A 17,189-nucleotide genomic window follows, 5' to 3' on the forward strand; every position below is an offset into this window, starting at 1 on the left:
AGGCAAATATCCTTTCTCCACAAACAGGACACTATGTCGTACAGGATGTCACGGATCTCCTGTTTTTCTTCTGACAAGGTATACTGGTGATCAGTTTCTTCTTTTTGGTAGCTGTATAGATTTCCACTATACATATGCCATAATTTAAGAGCAGTTTCCTACTTTTTCTATAGGTTGTCCCCTTCACAGCCATAAATGATGCCATGGTTATGATTTCCTTTTCTCAGCTGCTGAGACAGAGTACTATAAAGTAGGTCTTCCCTCTGTGTAGGTCATCAAATGCTATACTGTGTATCATTGTGCCTTATATTTCCTTTGTCTTGTAAGGATATTACCACTGAATTATGGTCCATCCTAAGCCAGTATGACCTCATCTTCAGTAGTTATATCTGCAAAGATCCTATATGTTGGTTAGTTTATATTTTGTTTTGTTTTGATGTGTATAGATAAATTCCTGCATGTATGTTTGTGCACTGCATGTCTAGTGCTCAGAGGTCAGGAGTCAGACCCCCTAACTGGAGCTATAAGAGATTGTGAGCTGCTGTGTGGGTGCTGGGAATCAAACCTGGGTCATGAGGAAAAGCAGCCAAGCGCACTTAACCATTGAGCCTTCTCTCCTGCCCTGACAGTTTTAATTATTCACTTGCCACAACCTAGAATCATTGGAGAGGAAAGCCTCAACTGAAGAATTACCCAGATCAGGTTAGCCTGTGGGTATGTTGCTGGGGATCATCTTTACTGTTAATTAATGCAGGAGGGTCCAGCCAGTGTGGTGCATTCTGAGTTAGGGGTCCTGAAAAAGAGGAAAAGGCTTGCTGAGAGCAGGAGTAAGAAGGAAGCATGGCTACATCTGTTTCACTCTGCTCTTGGCTGCAGATGTGTGGTAAGACTAGCTGCTTGAGTGAGTTCCTGCCCTGACTCCCCTGTTGTGATGGACTATAACTTGGAACTGTAAGCTAAATAAATCCTTTCTCCCCTAAGTTGCTATTTATCACAATAGTTTATCACAGCAACAGAAATGAAACTAGAGCATTCTGTTTCCAAAGAGGTCACTTTTTGCATTTATTTTTTTTATTCTGTAACAATTTCATACATATGTATAATGTATTATATTTTGAGGCTCTGATGGACCCAAGCTAGGGAAAGGGTCACACTTTTAGTTCAATTAATTAATTTTGGGGATGTTGTATCAAACTTGGAGACTCACACATGTTAAGCCAGGACTCACACATGCTAGCCAAGCTACACGGCCAGCTTGAGGGCCACACTTTTACCTAGTATCCCATCCAATATGTGCTTCTGCTTTCATTGGCCTGTGCCTGCTGGACACGTCTGAATACTATTTAGAGGCTACATGCTATATCAAAGGCTGTGCCTATCATTAAATTTGACTGGCAAAACCAGTGCTATATTTCAAGCTTCCTGGTAGTTTACACCACAACATTCTTATCTCCTCTAAATCTGAAACTCCATTCCCAAGAATACATCTTAAAGAGACCATGAGGGGAGGTAGATAAGCTCTTCACTGCTTCACTGTTTACAGTGTTAACACATGGAAGTAATGTGAAGGTGCCTCAGAGAGTTAATTACAGCATTCTGGTAGGATGAAGTTCTTTACAGCCATTAACAATTACATTGTCCAGTGCTTTTTCTTTTTTGTTTGTTTTTTATCTTGAGCTCATCTTGTTGGAATGTTGGGTGCTTGCTCACCTTCTTAGCATCCTTTTGTCCCTCTGGGATCTATAATAAACTAGTATTCATTCATTTGCCTTTGCACTTTAATTTTTTTTTTAATCACTTAGACATGGACAGTGAATATGGCATTGAAAGTCTGTGGGAGGGAGAGATGGCTGAGAGGTGATAAGGGTAGAAGTACTACTCTTCCAGGGGACCCAGTTCAGTACCCAGCACCTATGTCAGATAGCTTACAACCACCTGACTCCAGCTACAGGGACCCAGTGCCTTCCTCTGGCCTTCTCTGGCACCTGAGCTCACATGTACATACCCCCCCCCCACACACACGCACACATAAACATGAAAATGTAAGTAAAATCTTTTTTAAAAAGTCTCATTTCACCAACATCCCCTTCTCAGAATTAACCACTGCCAGCAGTGACTATATTTTCACTTTTTAGAAAAAATATTTCATGTGTCACTTATTTAAAAAAATTTTAATACCCAAATAGCATTCTAAAAATCCAAACACTACAAAATCTTTGAAGAAATGAAACTTCCCCTTCTCTTTGGCCCTGAATCTCATTACCATGATACAATCATCTCTGATAAGTTGATGTATCTCCCCCTGAGACATTTTTATTATTTAAAATAATTTTAATATTTTGCAAAGAAAGAAAAGCTCATAACAGAGAAAGGTGTTTGTCTGCTTAACATTTTATGAGAAGTTTCAAACACAGAGTGTGAGAATGCCATGATGAACCCTCATACACATAGCCCAGATGCCAGGACTGTTAACATCCACCCATATTTGCTTCTTGTGTTACTATAATCACATGCAGTATGATTAGCAATCATCATGCAGTTTCTCCAATACTCAGACCACATGTAATGTTCTCTAACTAGCCCACGTGCTCTCCAGCTGGCCTTTGCAACTACTTCTGCAAAAGCTCCATCTGTGGTTTTCCTCTCTGTCTTTTAACTGCTAGTCATAAGACCCCTAGTGAGTGATAAGAGCAACTTTTAAAAAAATTTATCTTTATTTACTTTTATGTTTTAATGTTTTGCCCTGTATGTGTGTCTGTTCATCACATGTGTGCCTGATCCCTGTGGAGGTCAGAAGAGGGAGTCAGATCCCCTGGAACAGGAGTTACAGGCAGCTGTGAGCCACTGTGTGGGTGCTGGGAATTGAACTCGGTCCTCTGCAAGAGCAGCCAGTGCTCTTAAATGCTGAGCCATCTCTCAAGCCCCCAAGTGATAAGAAAATTTGAAAATTTTAATTTAAAGTCTTAAATCTAATATCTCCACGAACAACAAAAAAACCTCCTTGTTACAAAAGAAAAGAGCCTGTGGAGGATAAGTCCCCTTTTAACATTTTATTTTGAAATTATTTCAGATGTACACAAAAGTTGTAGAAATAGGCTGTGGTACTCTATCAGAGCCTCCATGTTTTGAGTGTTTTTCAACTGTAAGTTGCAGATAGGATGGCCCATTAATATTTAATATTCCAGTGCATATTTCCTATATACAGAGACTCCAAGTAACTGCACAACCGCCATTAAAATCTGGGAGTTACCATTGCTCCAATGTTAATGTATAATCCTCAGGTGCTGTTCACCTTTCCCTTTCCTTCTTATACTTTAAATTACATATTACTACCTATCTTTCTAAGTGATAAATAAAACAATGAATCACAAAAGACCTCCATTTTGCTCCCCTCCCCAATCCAAGGCCCTTAACCAGTTATCAAAGTGTGCTTACCTCGCTTTCCAAGCGGCTCTCCTTGACACCCCCTTCCTTTCTTGTTTCAATCCCAACTATTCCATAATAAAAATAAAACTTCTGGGGTCCATTTTTTTTATAAATGAACAATTATATCAACTGAAAATTGTTTCTTCGCCTCTTTAAAAAATCTACAATCTGCACGGCTATCCCTAATTTGGTCACTTTTGTGATCACTTCTTGTATCTGTCATAAGTCACCACTGCTTAACCATGTGTTTGTGTACTCAGTCTTCTGTGATTACCTAGCATGGAGGCTACAGATGTGGAAGAGCATCTGCTAAAGTCATAAGCCTCCACCAGAAGGCCTGGATGCCACTGGTGCTAAGAATTATCCCCCTACGCCCAATTCAATGGCTAAGAAATGTAACCTGATATGCCTTCCAACTTCCTCTAGTGCCAGTGAAGTCCCTCATTACTTAAACATTGAGGGATTTGAAAGGCTGATGCTAAGTTTTCAAATCTCTGTGGCACTGTATCAAATGCTTAATAAAGTGTGGCTCGTTGCTGTCTGTCTGATTTTTATTCTTTGAAAATTGGCACCCAACATGTGGCTGCAATTTAAGACAAATTCTGTTAAAATGATTTCATTATTCATCCATTTGAAAAAAGAAAAAAAAATCACTGTGTACCAAGCACCAAGCAGGTGTTTTGGGTGCCCAGGGAAACTGCAGTTCTTGAAGGTCACACCCATTGTTTTGGAATCTGAATAGACAGGTCTGGCAAGATGCCGCCTCCCATGTTTGGTCATGTAGTGACAGATCTGGTGCTCAGGAAGGGAAGGTGGGTATAGATACAAAGTTTGAACACCCGTTGAAGCAGGGTCCGGGTCACTGGTCATGCTATTTTCTCTACTGTAGAATGTTTGGGAAATTTCTATAATCAAAACAAAAACGTTCTTCGGGTGGATTTACTGTGAAAGATATTTTCAAAGAACTGCAATTTCCAGTATTTCTAGGCTGGACTCCATTGCCTTGCCCCCAGTGAGGGGAGAAGCTGTCACGACTTAAGTCACAACAAATTTGAAAACTGAGAAAAGCATTCTCAAGGGCCTGGAAAAGAATCCCTGCAGTAATCATCTAGGCTGGCCGCGAATGACATCAGGAGTTCTTCCTTCCCTCGGCTGTGTGGCAACAGGGCAGTTTTTGTGACAATGTCACTATCCCTTCCCGATTTGCTTAGTAACGGGTCCTAAAATGAACTATTTAAGTATTTAATAGGGTCAATAAAGGTGGCAAGTTAACCTACGTGATGAGAACAGGCATGTTATTTATTTCCACTGTGTGGAAGTTAAAAAATTCAATAGGCTAAAAACATTTTTTTTTCTAAAAAAATTACTCTCGATTATTTTAATGGGCCAAAGCCTCTCTCCCTTCTACCCTGTGGGCCCCCACTACCTCCGGCATCCTCAGCCTCCTCAGGTCCCAGCCACTCCGCCATCAAAGGCTCCAGCTCCGCAGCCATTTCCCAATGTGGGGCATCTGCGCATGTGCCATAGAAAAGTGGAAAACAGCGGCAGGGAAAAGCAGCACGTGCTGCGACAGCCATTGCAGAAAACCAGGGGGTGGGGCAACACAGGTATCTGCTCTGAGCAAGCGCAGAACATCTGCAACGCAACTGATAGTTAGCACGCATGCGCACAACCACAGAGCCATATTGCTGAACAAGGCTGGAAGCAGTGAGCTGTTGAGGAGGGTTGTGCGTACAAGCTCTTCAAAGGTTCTTCTCCTTTAGGTTGCTGCTGCAAGCGGCCAACGTCCAGAACAAATGGCAATGGAGTTCCAAGCCCTGTCTCCTTCACAGTTCACAGGTCTCCACTGAAAGGGCCTAAAGAAAACTCTCTCTCAAGTAGAAGCCTTAAAGGATAAGAGCATCTTCACAAAGCTGCATCCCGGCCCGCGCTGGGTGAAGTCACGTGGCATGTGTTACACAGGTGGACACTGGAGGCAACCTTCTTATTAATGTAAGAAACGGCCTGAATTGGTGGGGCTTGTTTGTTTTTTTAAAGTAGGGAAAAATGGTGGAGGAAAAAAAGGACACCAAGGACAGAAGAATGTCTTGTGGGATTCAACTTTAGGCCCTTTCTGTAGTTTTCTTCAAACATCCTTAGGCTGGTTTCAAGCATAGGCTAGCCCTGCATTCCAAATTCTAGAGCCCTTGTGGGTTACCCACCCCTACCCTGAGGAGAGCCTCGGCCCAGTCTTAGGTCTGCTTGGAAGATGCACATGGCAGCTACCTGTGCTGCCTAGAAGAGGCGTGGAGGGGACGGCCGATGACAGAGGGTGCAGTGGCAGAGGAGGCTTTCGACTTCCTTAAATGTGGAGGTGCCTGAGGGGGCTCAGAGCACAACCTGTGCCCCTTCTCCCATTTGTGGGCAAACCCTGAGATCTTGCCCACCTGCCCGGGGAAACGGGGACCAGCCCCACACAGACTTCTACCCACATTTCCAGAGTAGAGACAGAATTTAAAAACCAATGTGGTCACTCCAGCAGTCATTCAGAGTCCAGAGAACAAGCCATTGTTGGGGGCCTGCTCCACCGAGGAGGAGGGGGGTGTGGAGTACTTGGGTGGGTAACGGATGAAAAGCCGATCCTCTTCCTTCCTCACCCAGCGCAGGAGCTTCGTCACTACTAAGATGGCACCTGCCTTGGTCACCAGGGGGCTGAGGCAAGTATAGAGCTCAAATTTGGAGGTCACCTGTGGAGATGGAGGGGAGATAGTCAGATGGGCTAGAGCTGGCCATGAGCAATCCTGTGCTCCCCAACCCAACCTTGTGTGCTCGGAGACATGCTTAGCAGCAACTGGATGTGGCTTGCTAGGCTAAGGCAGGCAATCTGGGATTACCCTGTCAAGGGCAGACAAGAAGCAGCTGGACCAGTGGCCTCACCTGGGTCATTCTGACCGTGTGTGTCTGTGTGTGTGTGTGTGTGTGTGTGTGTGTGTGTGTGTGCATATCTGTGGACTAGAGATAACGGTCACACCAACACTCAATATTCAGTGAGCAGTCAGTACATACAAGGCTGTTCTCTGCTCCTGGCCCTGTGTGTTCATCATCTATAGCCTTGTACAACGTGGTCCTCGCACCAACCCAACACCTGACCCCAGAGGTCTCTGCTGTCTTTTCTATGCCACTTCCCACTGTTCTCTCTGTGTTCTCTTTCTGTCCCAGCCACTCTGGTCTTTCTTTGCTGGTCCTCAGACACAGCCAGCCTCAGCCTTGCCTCAGATCTGCAGTACTTTCTTATGCATAGGCAGTTCCTCCCCCAGGCACCCGGGCAGCTCACTACCTTCTCTACACTGGGAAGCCACCTTTTCAGCACAAAGTCTCCCAAACACCTGATTAACAACCCTGGACCTACTGTATCTTGGTTTTAAAATGTCAACTCTTTAGAAGAAGGTAGTAAGGCTCCTTGGCAAAATGGCTGAGTCCAGGAAGGATGTGGTAAGTAAAGTAAGCAAGCTGTGCTCATATGTGATAGAAACTTGCTAATGGGAAACCGGGCTCAGGCTGCCTAAATCAGGGAGTCCACTTGCTAAGTCAGAAATAACTGCAATAAATACTAGAAAATCTTTTAGACTACTGAATTCAAGAGCTATTGCATGAGGTCAGATTTCTCTAAAATATAAGATTTGGGGCCAGTGAGATGGCTCAGTGGATGAAGGCACTCACCGCTAAGCCTGGCACTCTGGTCAAAGGAGAGTATGGATTCCCACAAGCTGTCCACTGGCCTCTACACTCACCACATGTGCGCACACACATGTGCTAACTAAATAAATGTGATTTTTAATTAAAAAATCCAATAAGAAGTTTATTCTTACATCAGGTCCCAACTAGCATGTAAAAAGTAGGGCAGTTAGAAAACCACCAGCAGGCAAACACCTAGTAACTGCTGCAAGTTCAAGTCATGGAGGCCTATTAAAACGAGAGGGGGAGTGTAAGTCTAAACCCAAAATACACAGGCCACAGGGGCCACAGGGGCTTGCAAATTACAAAGGGCAAACACTAACTTTCTCGCAGAAGTGTGACAGAGTCCACCCTAACTCGGTGAGCCAAGCTTGCATCACATGCCCTTGAGACAGCGCAGAAACTGGCCCACGCCACCTGCTGCATGACCTCTCCTTCTGATCGTGGTCCAGCAGCGAAAGACCCGAGTCAAGGGGCACTCTATGAGCAAGCCCGCCGATGTCCTTTGACAGTGCCAAGGCCACAAGGCAGCAAAGCCTAGGGAACCTTTCCAGAACAAATGAGACCAGGAAACATAAAAACAGATCCACCATGTGATCCTGGACTGGGTTCTGGACCAGGAAGTTGACATGAATGGACAACTGGCAGAATGCTAATGAAGTCTGTGGACTCCATGGCAGAGCAGCGTTAACTTCCTGCTTTGGCAAGCCACTACAGTTTTGTGAAAGTTTACCTTTTTTTATGCTAATTCTTTATACTAGCTTTGCCACATCCCACTCCAAAATTACTTGAAAATTAAAATAAAAAAAAAGCTTTAGTAATGTTTCTTTTACAAATGTGGGTGCCCTTGTAATTGGGGCATAAATGTTCAGAATTGAGACTTCATCTTAATAGATTTTTCTTGTGATGAATATAAAATGTCCTTCTTCATCTCTTTTGATTAATATTTCTTTGAAGTCTGTTTTGTTAGCTATTAGGATAGCTACACCAGCTTGCTTCTTTGGTCCATTTGATTGGAAAATCTTTTCCCAACCCTTTATTCTGAGGTAGTGCCTGTCTTTAAAGTTAAGATGTGTTTCTCGTATACAGCATAAGGGATGGATCCTGTTTTTGTAACCATTTTGTTAGCCTGTGTCTTTTTATTGGGGAATTGAGTCCATTGATATTAAAAGATGTAAATGACCACTGATTGTTAATTCCTGTTATTTTTTTGTTTTGGTAGTGGTGGTGGTAGTGTGTGTGTTTCCCTTCTTTGGGTTTTGCTGTTGTGAGATTATCTATTGCCTGTTTTTGTGGGTACAGCTAACTTGAGGGAGCAGGTTGGGCGAGCTGGGTGTGGAGGTGAGATAGGGTGAGAGTAATGAAAGAGACTTGATTTCAGGGTTAGGGAGAAATCTGGTGCTAAGGAAACTCCCAGGAATCCACAAGGATAACCCCAGCTAAGACTCCTAACAATAGTGGAAAAGGTGCCTGAACTGACCATCTACTGTAATCAGATTGGTGACTGCCCTAATTGTCATCAGAGATATTCTATCCAGTAACTGATGGAAGCAGATGCAGAGATCCACAGCCAAGCACTGGGCTGAGAAAAGGGAGGAGGGGTTGTATGAGCCGGGGGGGGGGGGGGGGGGGTGGGGGTGTCTTGATGGAGGAATCCACAGAGACAGCTGATCTGAGCTTGTGGGAGCTCACAGACTCTGAACCAACAGTTAGGGAGCCTGCATGTGACTGACCTAGGCCCTCTTCATGTGTGTGACAGTTGTGTAGCTTGGTCTATTTGTAAGGCTCCTAGCAGTGAGATCAGGACCTGTCCCTGGCACTTGTCTGGCTTTTGGGAATCTTTGCCCCGTGCTGGATTACCTTGCCCAGCCTTGACATAAGGGGAGGAACTGGGTCCTGCCTCAACTTGATGTGCCCTGCTTTGTTGAAGCCCGTGGGAGGCCTGCCCCTTTCTGAATGGAGATGGAGGAGGGGAAAAGGAAGGGGAGAAGGGTAGATGGGAAGTGAAGGAGAGGACTGGGAGGAAAGGAGGGAGGGGAAACTGTGGTTGATATGTAAAATAAATGAAAAAAATGTTATTTAAATAAAACAAGAAAAAAACCCTAGCCTAGAACAATACTGGATCCATATTAATATGTACTGTTATTTAAAGAACGTGGTGGGGAAGGTTTTACTTCCTATGGAACTGCCTCCTGGCCACCAGCCTCTCTCAGTAGCTGAACTTTAACAGTCCCAGGTAGAGGGCATGGAGTGGTCCTGAACATGCAGTGGTCAAGGAGAGAGCTGGGGACTCTAGACTGGTAGACGGGGAACTGGGGAGCATAGTAATCGTTGCAGATGGGATCCCTGAAAGTCCAAGACCCTGTCCTGATTGCTCATGGGGGAAAGCAAAGGAACGTCAGGGCTAAGTTAGGGTTGCAGACAATGAGGAATCCTTCTGTAGTTTAAGACACATGTGCCCACAGGGTCCGTGGTGCAGATAAAAGGTGGGGCCTGGCAAGTTCCAGTGGGCCTATGGGGGGAGCTAAAGCCAAAGGTTCATCACAGGGAAAAAAGGCTTGTAGTAGAGAACTACTACTGACAGCCTGACCAACTCACCCAGGCCAGCAGTGTTTCCTTCTCAGCCACATGGTAAATGAGGCGCAGGGGCCGGGAGGTGCTGTGGAGGCGAGCGTGCAGGCGGTGGTACAAGTCGGACAGTCGCTGTCGCTCCTCCTCTCTGCTGTAGGGGGCCTCTAGCTCAGGACTGCAAGAGGGAGGCAGGGGCACTGTGAGTAAAGGGCCTGCCTCCCCTCGCAGTCTAGGGATTCTAATTAGGTTATGGGGCTCAGCCTCCCACATCAGACTTGAGGGTTTCCAGTGTCGTAAGCCAAGGTGCCCCCATTAAACTAGGAAGGAGCCTTTTCCCACTAGAACAGAGAAGTGTCTCTTCCCCCTTTCTAGAGCATGGCTGCCTATCTCTTTTAACTCATGTGTACAAGATGCTGACAGTCTTGGTTAGACATGTCTTCAATCACCTGTAGGGTCAGGGCTCACCTGGTAAACTGTGGCAGCTGGCGGTGTTGGTCAGGGATGTCCAGTGGCTTATAGAGGAAATGCCGGAGGCCAGGTGCTCCCACAGCCTGCACACTGTAGGCAGGGGCATTGGCTGCGGGCCCGTTAGAGAAGTTGGCAGCCTCCCCAAGGGTACGCAGGGCACCAAGGTTGTGCATCCCATCTTCAACCAAGCGCCGGCAGGCAGCCATGGCATGGAAAGCTTCTCGGTTGGTACCAAGCAACAGCAGGCAGACAGGCATGGAATCCAGACGGGCCACATAGGCATAGAAGAAACCATCTGGGTTGAAGCGAGGCAGGCACACAGGTGCCCATGCCTCACCTGCTGCAAAGGCTGGTGCACCCACCCAGTCAAGCAGTAACTGCAGATCAGCTGGGTCCAGTCGGCACTCAGCCAGCACATTCCTCTCCTGGGCTGCTGTTATCAGTCGGCCACCAACAGCCAGCACTGACAGGGCCAGGCCTGGGGCTGTACAGCGCCGCAGTAGTGAACCCAGGGCATCCCGCAGTGGACGGGCCAGAGGCACACAACGCACAGCACCCAGGAGCAGGGCACCAGGGTCTTGCTCCACACTGTCCAGGAGCCGGTCCAGTGTGCGCTCTGAGCCAGCCAGCAGACGACGTAGATCATAGTTCTGCTTATGTGCAAAGATGCGGGCCACGCTTGCACGAGTCAGTGTGCTCACAATTTGTGCGTGCACTGCAAGCAGCTCACCCCGTAGCTGTGCTGCTGATTGTGGAGTCCGGGACACAGCCACCAGCAGGAGTGGGCCTTGCTGCAGGAACACCAGCTTGTGGTCCTCTAGGGGAAGGAAAAGGGGGCAGGGGCAGAGGCAGACCAAGAATGAGCCAAGGAATGAGACAGGACACCTTTCCCAAACACTCTCCAACAGATACAGCACCGGCCCAAGTCTGCGGTCTTCCTCTGCCAGCACCAAAATTAGGGCAAGGACAAGCTAGGGGTACTGGGACATTTGTAAAGACGTGGGCTGTGGAGGAGTCGGGTAATCTAGACAGACAGCATGGAGTCAGGGTGGTGGGGATGGTGAGATGGACAAGGACTGAAACAAAGCCAGGTCATAGAGCACATGTCCTCACTCCCAGACAGCCAGGTGCTATACTGCCAACCACTTGGATGGAACCCAAAGAGAGGGACCTACATACAGTCACTCTCACTGACTCACTTCTGGTGGCTAGACAGAGACCCATGTAGGCAGGCAGACAGCTGATCTACCCATGGCCAGTTACACAGACCTCTAACCCCCAGCCATATTCCCAGCCACTAGCCACCAGCCCCCATTATGCCCCCCTTTCTCTTCACTCACCAGCATAGATGGCTCGGATGGCATCTCCTGCACTCTGTACGAAGGACACAAGGGCTGTCATCACACCCATGGTGGCAGACAGTGCCTCCACACTACCATACCGTGAGTAGATGGGCTTGCCTGCCTCACTCAGCACAAACACGTGCTTCCTTTGGCTGCGCCAGTCCTCGTCACTGGGGTCCCCATCATTGGGGTCCCCATCACTGGGGTCTTCTCCCTGGCCCTCAGAGCCACCCTCAGGTTCTCCAGTGGGACTGCCATCTGAAGCTGTAGTTTTCCAGTGCTCACAAGTGCTTGATGGGGCCTCAGCTTGAGGCAAAGGTGATAGGAGGCTGGGTGGCTGGTCCTTGGCCTTGGATCCTGAAAGGGAGCCCTGAGTGGCTCATCTCCTTCTAACCCCATGTTTCAACAATCTGTCAAAGCCTTACCAGTCCCATGAACTGCAATGACCCAGGCATGCTGACAAAGGTCTCCGTATGTCTTCCCAGCTATTCAGTGAACAATGGATGACAATGGCTAAAACCTTCCTACCTATGTCCACTAACACTAAGGTTTCAATGAGCCCCACTCTAAAACACAAATAATCCAACATGTTCTCACTGCTGTTCACTGGCCCCTCCATTATTTCCTTTCAACAGTGCCATTCCTAGGTCTTCAAAGCACCCCACTCTCCAAATAACTATTAATCTGCTTATCTGCTGGGCTCTTTATTAACTTCTCTGACCCCTTATTTATCCTATTCTGATGTGTACGTACCCCTCAATGGCCACCATTAAAATACACCCACTGACTCTAATCCTTTCATCCACATCCACTAATCCCCAGTGATGCCCATGGACTCTCTTGGTTAACCATACTCACAGCAATGGTCCTTATTTCTCCCATTATTGTGGCCATTAACAGCCACTGGCATCCAGATCACCAGGACTCCCCTAACCTTCAACCACTCCCCCTATTTACTTATCCTGCTACATTAGCACCCCAACAAGTATATATTAATATCACCAACACTTTAGTCTTCAATAACCTTACATGACAGCTCCATGCTCTTCCACTCCACCAATGGCCACCATTAACCATCACTAACACGCAAGGCTTTCATGATCTCCACCTGCTCTTCCTCCAAGATTATCATTTTGAATCCATAATGAACCCCCTTGCTTCCTTCAACACACACACTAATTCCCGCTGGCACTGCTGTCTACTGACTCACGCAATGACAATCATCGACATGCAACCTCATCTAATTTTCTCACACCCAATGTTTTCAAAGTTTCTTAATTGTGTACTGATAATTCCATGTTCCCAAATACCCAAGTAACTTGTCTCAATTCCCATTACCTGTAAAGATGACCCTTTTTGAGCCCAACCACGCCCTTCTTGATTCTTCAAGAATCTAAGCTCAGGTCAAGTACATTCTGATTTCCCTACAACAGAAGGATGTCCCGGGATGTGGGAATTCCAATGTTAAAATGAGACTTTCCGGACAAATTAGCACAGTCCATCTTCGTACCCTTGACCCCTCATGGCAGGAAACATCTTGCCCCTCCCGGACAAAAGCTGACACCCCCTGGCTTCTTTATCATTTCTCAATGATTTCAATTAAATCAGCAAGTCTGTGACCAACGACTAACCGAACTACTCCTCAGGCTACTTTCTTGGGGCCCCAAAGACTGCCCACTGGTCCCCCTTTACCTTTCCCCTTCAGCTAGCAATGACAACCCCCAGGGACTGGTTCCAAGGCTCCGTTGAGGGGAGCTATACCTGTGTCCTCCGGGTCCCCATCTCCGGGATCCGGCGTGCTCGAGTGAACCCCTTCACTGTCTCCAGCCTCCTCAATGGGGAACTGCGTGTCCACCAAGTCCTCCACGCCCCCGGGGGCTGGGACAGCACTATCTCCTCCGGCCTCCATTTGCACATCCCTGGGGAGAAGGGGAATCGAGGGTGATGGGCAGCAAGAGAAAACTTCTTAAAAGCCGTTAGGGAGCCAGGCCCCCTGGATACATTCCTAGTGCTGTGGATTCCCCTAGGGTTTTCGACAGGACGCGACATTCAAAAACATGATCAAATACTTGCACCCTCCGGCACTTTCGGAAGGGTGACGCTCCGGTGAGCCTCCGCGAACAATGACACATTAACACCTGTTTCAAGCCCGCATCTCAACTGGGTGGACAGCAACACGTCCAGGAGCCGCGGCGGCACCACACTTCCTGGTGTGGTGGGGATATGCCACACTTCCGGAAGCGACGCCTCCCGGGACACTTCCGGTTTCACAGCGGTATTTACACCCCGGTAGCGCCGATGGCCGCCTTACGCTGCGTTCCCTCACCGTAGAGATGGCGCGGGACTCTCACGAAACTCTATGGAATCTTCTCTGAGCGACCCCCTCCCGGATGCAGCCAGCGTCAGCTGTGAACTGGGACGCGGGCGGCTCACTTGTACCAAGGACTACCGGCTGAAGAGGGCGCCGCTTGCACGCTGGGCCAAGAGGGAGGGGCCTGGTTCCTTTCACCCAATCAAGCGTAGCCTTTCCCCTATGCCCCTCCCCATTCCGGTAGCTCCTCTGCAAATACTGGGCGCTAATTGGCAAATGCCACCCCTTGACTGACATCTCGCTGTCTCTAACCGAAACCTTGAGCCTGTTCCTGTCTTGACTGGAGCGAGATCACGCCGAACCAATGAACTCGCTCCCTCAGAACTGGGACAGCTTCACTCTCCTTTATTCAACAAGAGAGGCAGGGGCGGTCGTGGGCGGAGCGTATGCTTGACGGACAGTCTCTCCTTCCAATCGGAACGTCGCGCGCAGTCCAGCCAGCCTATGGGACTCGGATGCTGAAGCAAAAGGCGGGTCTCTGCTTGTGGGACTGACTCTTGAGAGTCTGGACCGCGCCAGCCTGTGTGGGAAGCGGCGCTGCGGAAGCCAAGCCAAGCTGCTTAGGGCTGGTATGTGCAGGCAACAGGAGCCCTCCCCACTGGCAAGGAGAGATTCTGTGAACCGAGCCAACTAGACCATCAGCCTAAGCCTGGGGCGGGGTGGAGAGGTGGGGCTTTCAGGGACTGCTGCGTTCTGGTTGGCTGAGGATTCGGCCGCGCTGACCTCCGCGTATCACCATTGGCTGGATGATGAGGGGAAAGCTACAGTAGTAAGGAATCTTGTGTATCTAAGCCCCTAGAAGCACTTCCTAAAGACTGCACCGATGGGGGTGTCCAAGCGACCAGAAGAAGGCGCTCCAAGATGCCAGTTTTGTTGGTTTTGTTTTTAGTCAGGAACTCCTTACATAGACCAGGCTGACCTTAAACTCGCGCTCCTCCTCCCTCAGCTTCTATCTGCCTCCTAAACTCAAGTCAGGGCAGATTACAGTTGTGCTCCAGCACCCCAGCAAAGGCATCGGGTTTAGAATGAGAGTGTGAATATACCTGCTCTGGATTCCAGGTTCTTTTTCTCTGGGTCTTTCTGTACATTGGTCTTTAAGACTGCTTGGGCCTCTCAGTTTGTGTCTCTGGGTGTTACTATATTACTCTCAGAGAAAACGGAAATCAAAATAATACCATAATGATATAAAGGTCGAAGATTTCTGTTTTTGAGACAGTGTTTCATGTATCCCAGACTGGCTTTGAACTCAGCTACGTGGCCAGGATTATTCTGCTTCCTGTCTCTGCTTCCCTAGTATTTGAAATTATAGGAGTGCCCATGACACCAGGTTTGCGTGGTGCTGGAGTTTGAACTGAAGGCTTCATGTATGCTGGGCGAACACTCTACCATCTGAGGTACATCCCCAGCTCCAAGATCAAGGAGATGTCTTCAACCAGAAGACATAACATCTCTAAATAGTTAGACACTTAAGCCGGGCGGTGGTGGCGCACGCCTTTGATCCCAGCACTCGGGAGGCAGAGCCAGGCGGATCTCTGTGAGTTCGAGGCCAGCCTGGGCTACCAAGTGAGTTCCAGGAAAGGCGCAAAAAGTTAGACACTTAAAGACAAAACTTCAAAGTACACTACTACCAAGCCGACAAAAGTCAAAGGAGAAATAGCTCATAAGGATGGGTGTTGATTCCGTGCTTAGTAAAAAGTGGTCAGAACTGGTAGGCAAAAATAAGTAGATAGATAAATATAAATAAACAAGGATACAGAAGATGTGACCAACAGTAGCTAAATTTAGTTAATTGATGTTTATGAAAAATATTACAGCAGAGTAGAGCACATGCCAGACTATAAGAATGTTAATACATCTTTAGAAACTAAATCCTTCAGAAAAAAAATTATTTGATTATGACAGAAATTGTATAAAGTGTTAACAGAGATTGGAGAATTCTTTCAGCATTAAAAATTAGGTCAATATTCATCATATGAACATATGAACCAGATATTAAATCCATGGAATATTAAGGAGTATCTTCAGCTTTAATGAAAGCAGAAACAATGGAAAAATGCAGATAATGCAAATCATTAGTGCTCACAGGAAATATATAACTTTGTATGCTGACATAGATATGAATAAAGATTCCCATAACCAGTAATCTACATGTGAACCTTAAGAAGATAGAAAACAAAGAGGACACTAAGCCTGCAGTAGAAATAAGAAAATAATAAAAATTGAATTGAGTGAGATAGAAAACAAAGTCAAAAGAAAAAATATAGAAATATTTCTTTTTTTGAAAAGTTCAGTATAGTTACTAAAATGTGTGTTTGAATGATAAAACCAATGATCAGTAGAATTGAAAGTTAACATTCTTAGAGATCTCAGACACTAGCTAGCATTACTCAGGCTTGGCTGGGAAGGACAAGTGACTGGACTAGAGGCCAACAGATATTTAGACTTTCACACCTTGTCCCAGGCTTGTACCTCATTGGAGACTTTGATTTTTTTCCTATGTCAGAGTTCTTTATCTGTGGGTTCTCAATCTGTTAGCTGTGACCCTTTTGGGGGTCAAATGACTCTTTCACAAGGGTTGCCTAACATCATCCTGCATCTTAGTTATTTACAATTCATAACAGTAGCTAACAGTTACAAAGTCGCATGAAATAATTTTATGGTTGGGGGTCACCACAACACGAAGAACTGTATTAAAGGGTGATAGCATTAGGAATATTGAGAACCTCTGCCTTATAATGTGCAAGTTGGTAAGATGCCTAGGAACCAGTGAGATTCAAGGAGAGGGTAGAAGAGTAGATACAACTTTGCTTACATTCAACATAGTTGTCTTTTGCAAGAATGGCCAGTAGATGGCAGAAAATCCACGTAATGGAGACTTTCCAAAATCAATTTACTCAAGGCCCAGTGAACACCAGGAAAACACCAGGATCTGTCATGGGCTTAGGTCCTCCTCACCTCCATGGCGAGTACTCAATTTGAAACTGTCTCAAAAGACTCTTGTTTCCCTTACACTTCTCTTCATTAAGACTCATTAGGAGGACCCAGTCTACTCTGAAAACTATTCAAAAGGGTTGAATATGCTACTTCACACTTGTTACTAGAATGTTCTAAATTATAGCAGAGATTGACAACCCAAAGTGGTGAACCTCAAATGGCTAGAGAGATGTATGGGATAACTTTGCACAAGAGAAAGTTCACCTGTCTGAAATAAGACACTATTATAATTCAGAAGTAATAAGAGCTGGTATTTGTTCAGAACTATGTAGTAGGCAAAACTGATAAACATTGAGAAGGAA

At 46.5% G+C, this 17,189-nt stretch overlaps 2 protein-coding genes across 6 annotated transcripts in view; both read right to left on the reverse strand.

Moving 5' to 3' along the window:
• The window catches only part of Syce1l (synaptonemal complex central element protein 1 like), a 31,925-nt gene extending 26,823 nt beyond the window's left edge, over positions 1–5,102 (reverse strand). Inside the window, exon 1 of one of the 4 annotated variants that reach the window (XM_059263957.1) lies at positions 4,853–5,102. In XM_059263957.1, coding sequence (XP_059119940.1) covers positions 4,853–5,090 — 238 coding nt within the window. In that variant the 5' untranslated portion in view covers positions 5,091–5,102. The remainder of the gene's footprint in view (positions 1–4,852) is intronic. The other 3 variants (XM_059263956.1, XM_059263959.1, XM_059263958.1) reach the window with 3 other exon arrangements.
• Positions 5,103–5,750: 648 nt separating this feature from the next.
• On the reverse strand, positions 5,751–14,224 carry Mon1b (MON1 homolog B, secretory trafficking associated). Of its 2 annotated transcripts, XM_059263954.1 has the most exons (6): positions 13,849–14,224; positions 13,284–13,441; positions 11,520–11,879; positions 10,177–10,996; positions 9,739–9,886; positions 5,751–6,152 (listed from the first exon to the last, which is right to left on the reverse strand). In XM_059263954.1, exons 2-6 carry the CDS (start codon positions 13,429–13,431, stop codon positions 5,952–5,954), a joined length of 1,677 nt encoding a protein of 558 aa, XP_059119937.1. In that variant the 5' UTR covers positions 13,432–13,441; positions 13,849–14,224; the 3' UTR covers positions 5,751–5,951. The 2 variants fall into 2 exon arrangements, with proteins under 2 accessions (XP_059119937.1, XP_059119936.1); XM_059263953.1 differs by lacking the exon at positions 13,849–14,224 and having other exon boundaries at positions 13,284–13,830.
• Positions 14,225–17,189: the final 2,965 nt, after the last annotated feature.

The sequence above is a fragment of the Peromyscus eremicus genome, chromosome 5 (genome assembly GCF_949786415.1).
Source record: "Peromyscus eremicus chromosome 5, PerEre_H2_v1, whole genome shotgun sequence".
Lineage (NCBI taxonomy): Eukaryota > Metazoa > Chordata > Mammalia > Rodentia > Cricetidae > Peromyscus > Peromyscus eremicus.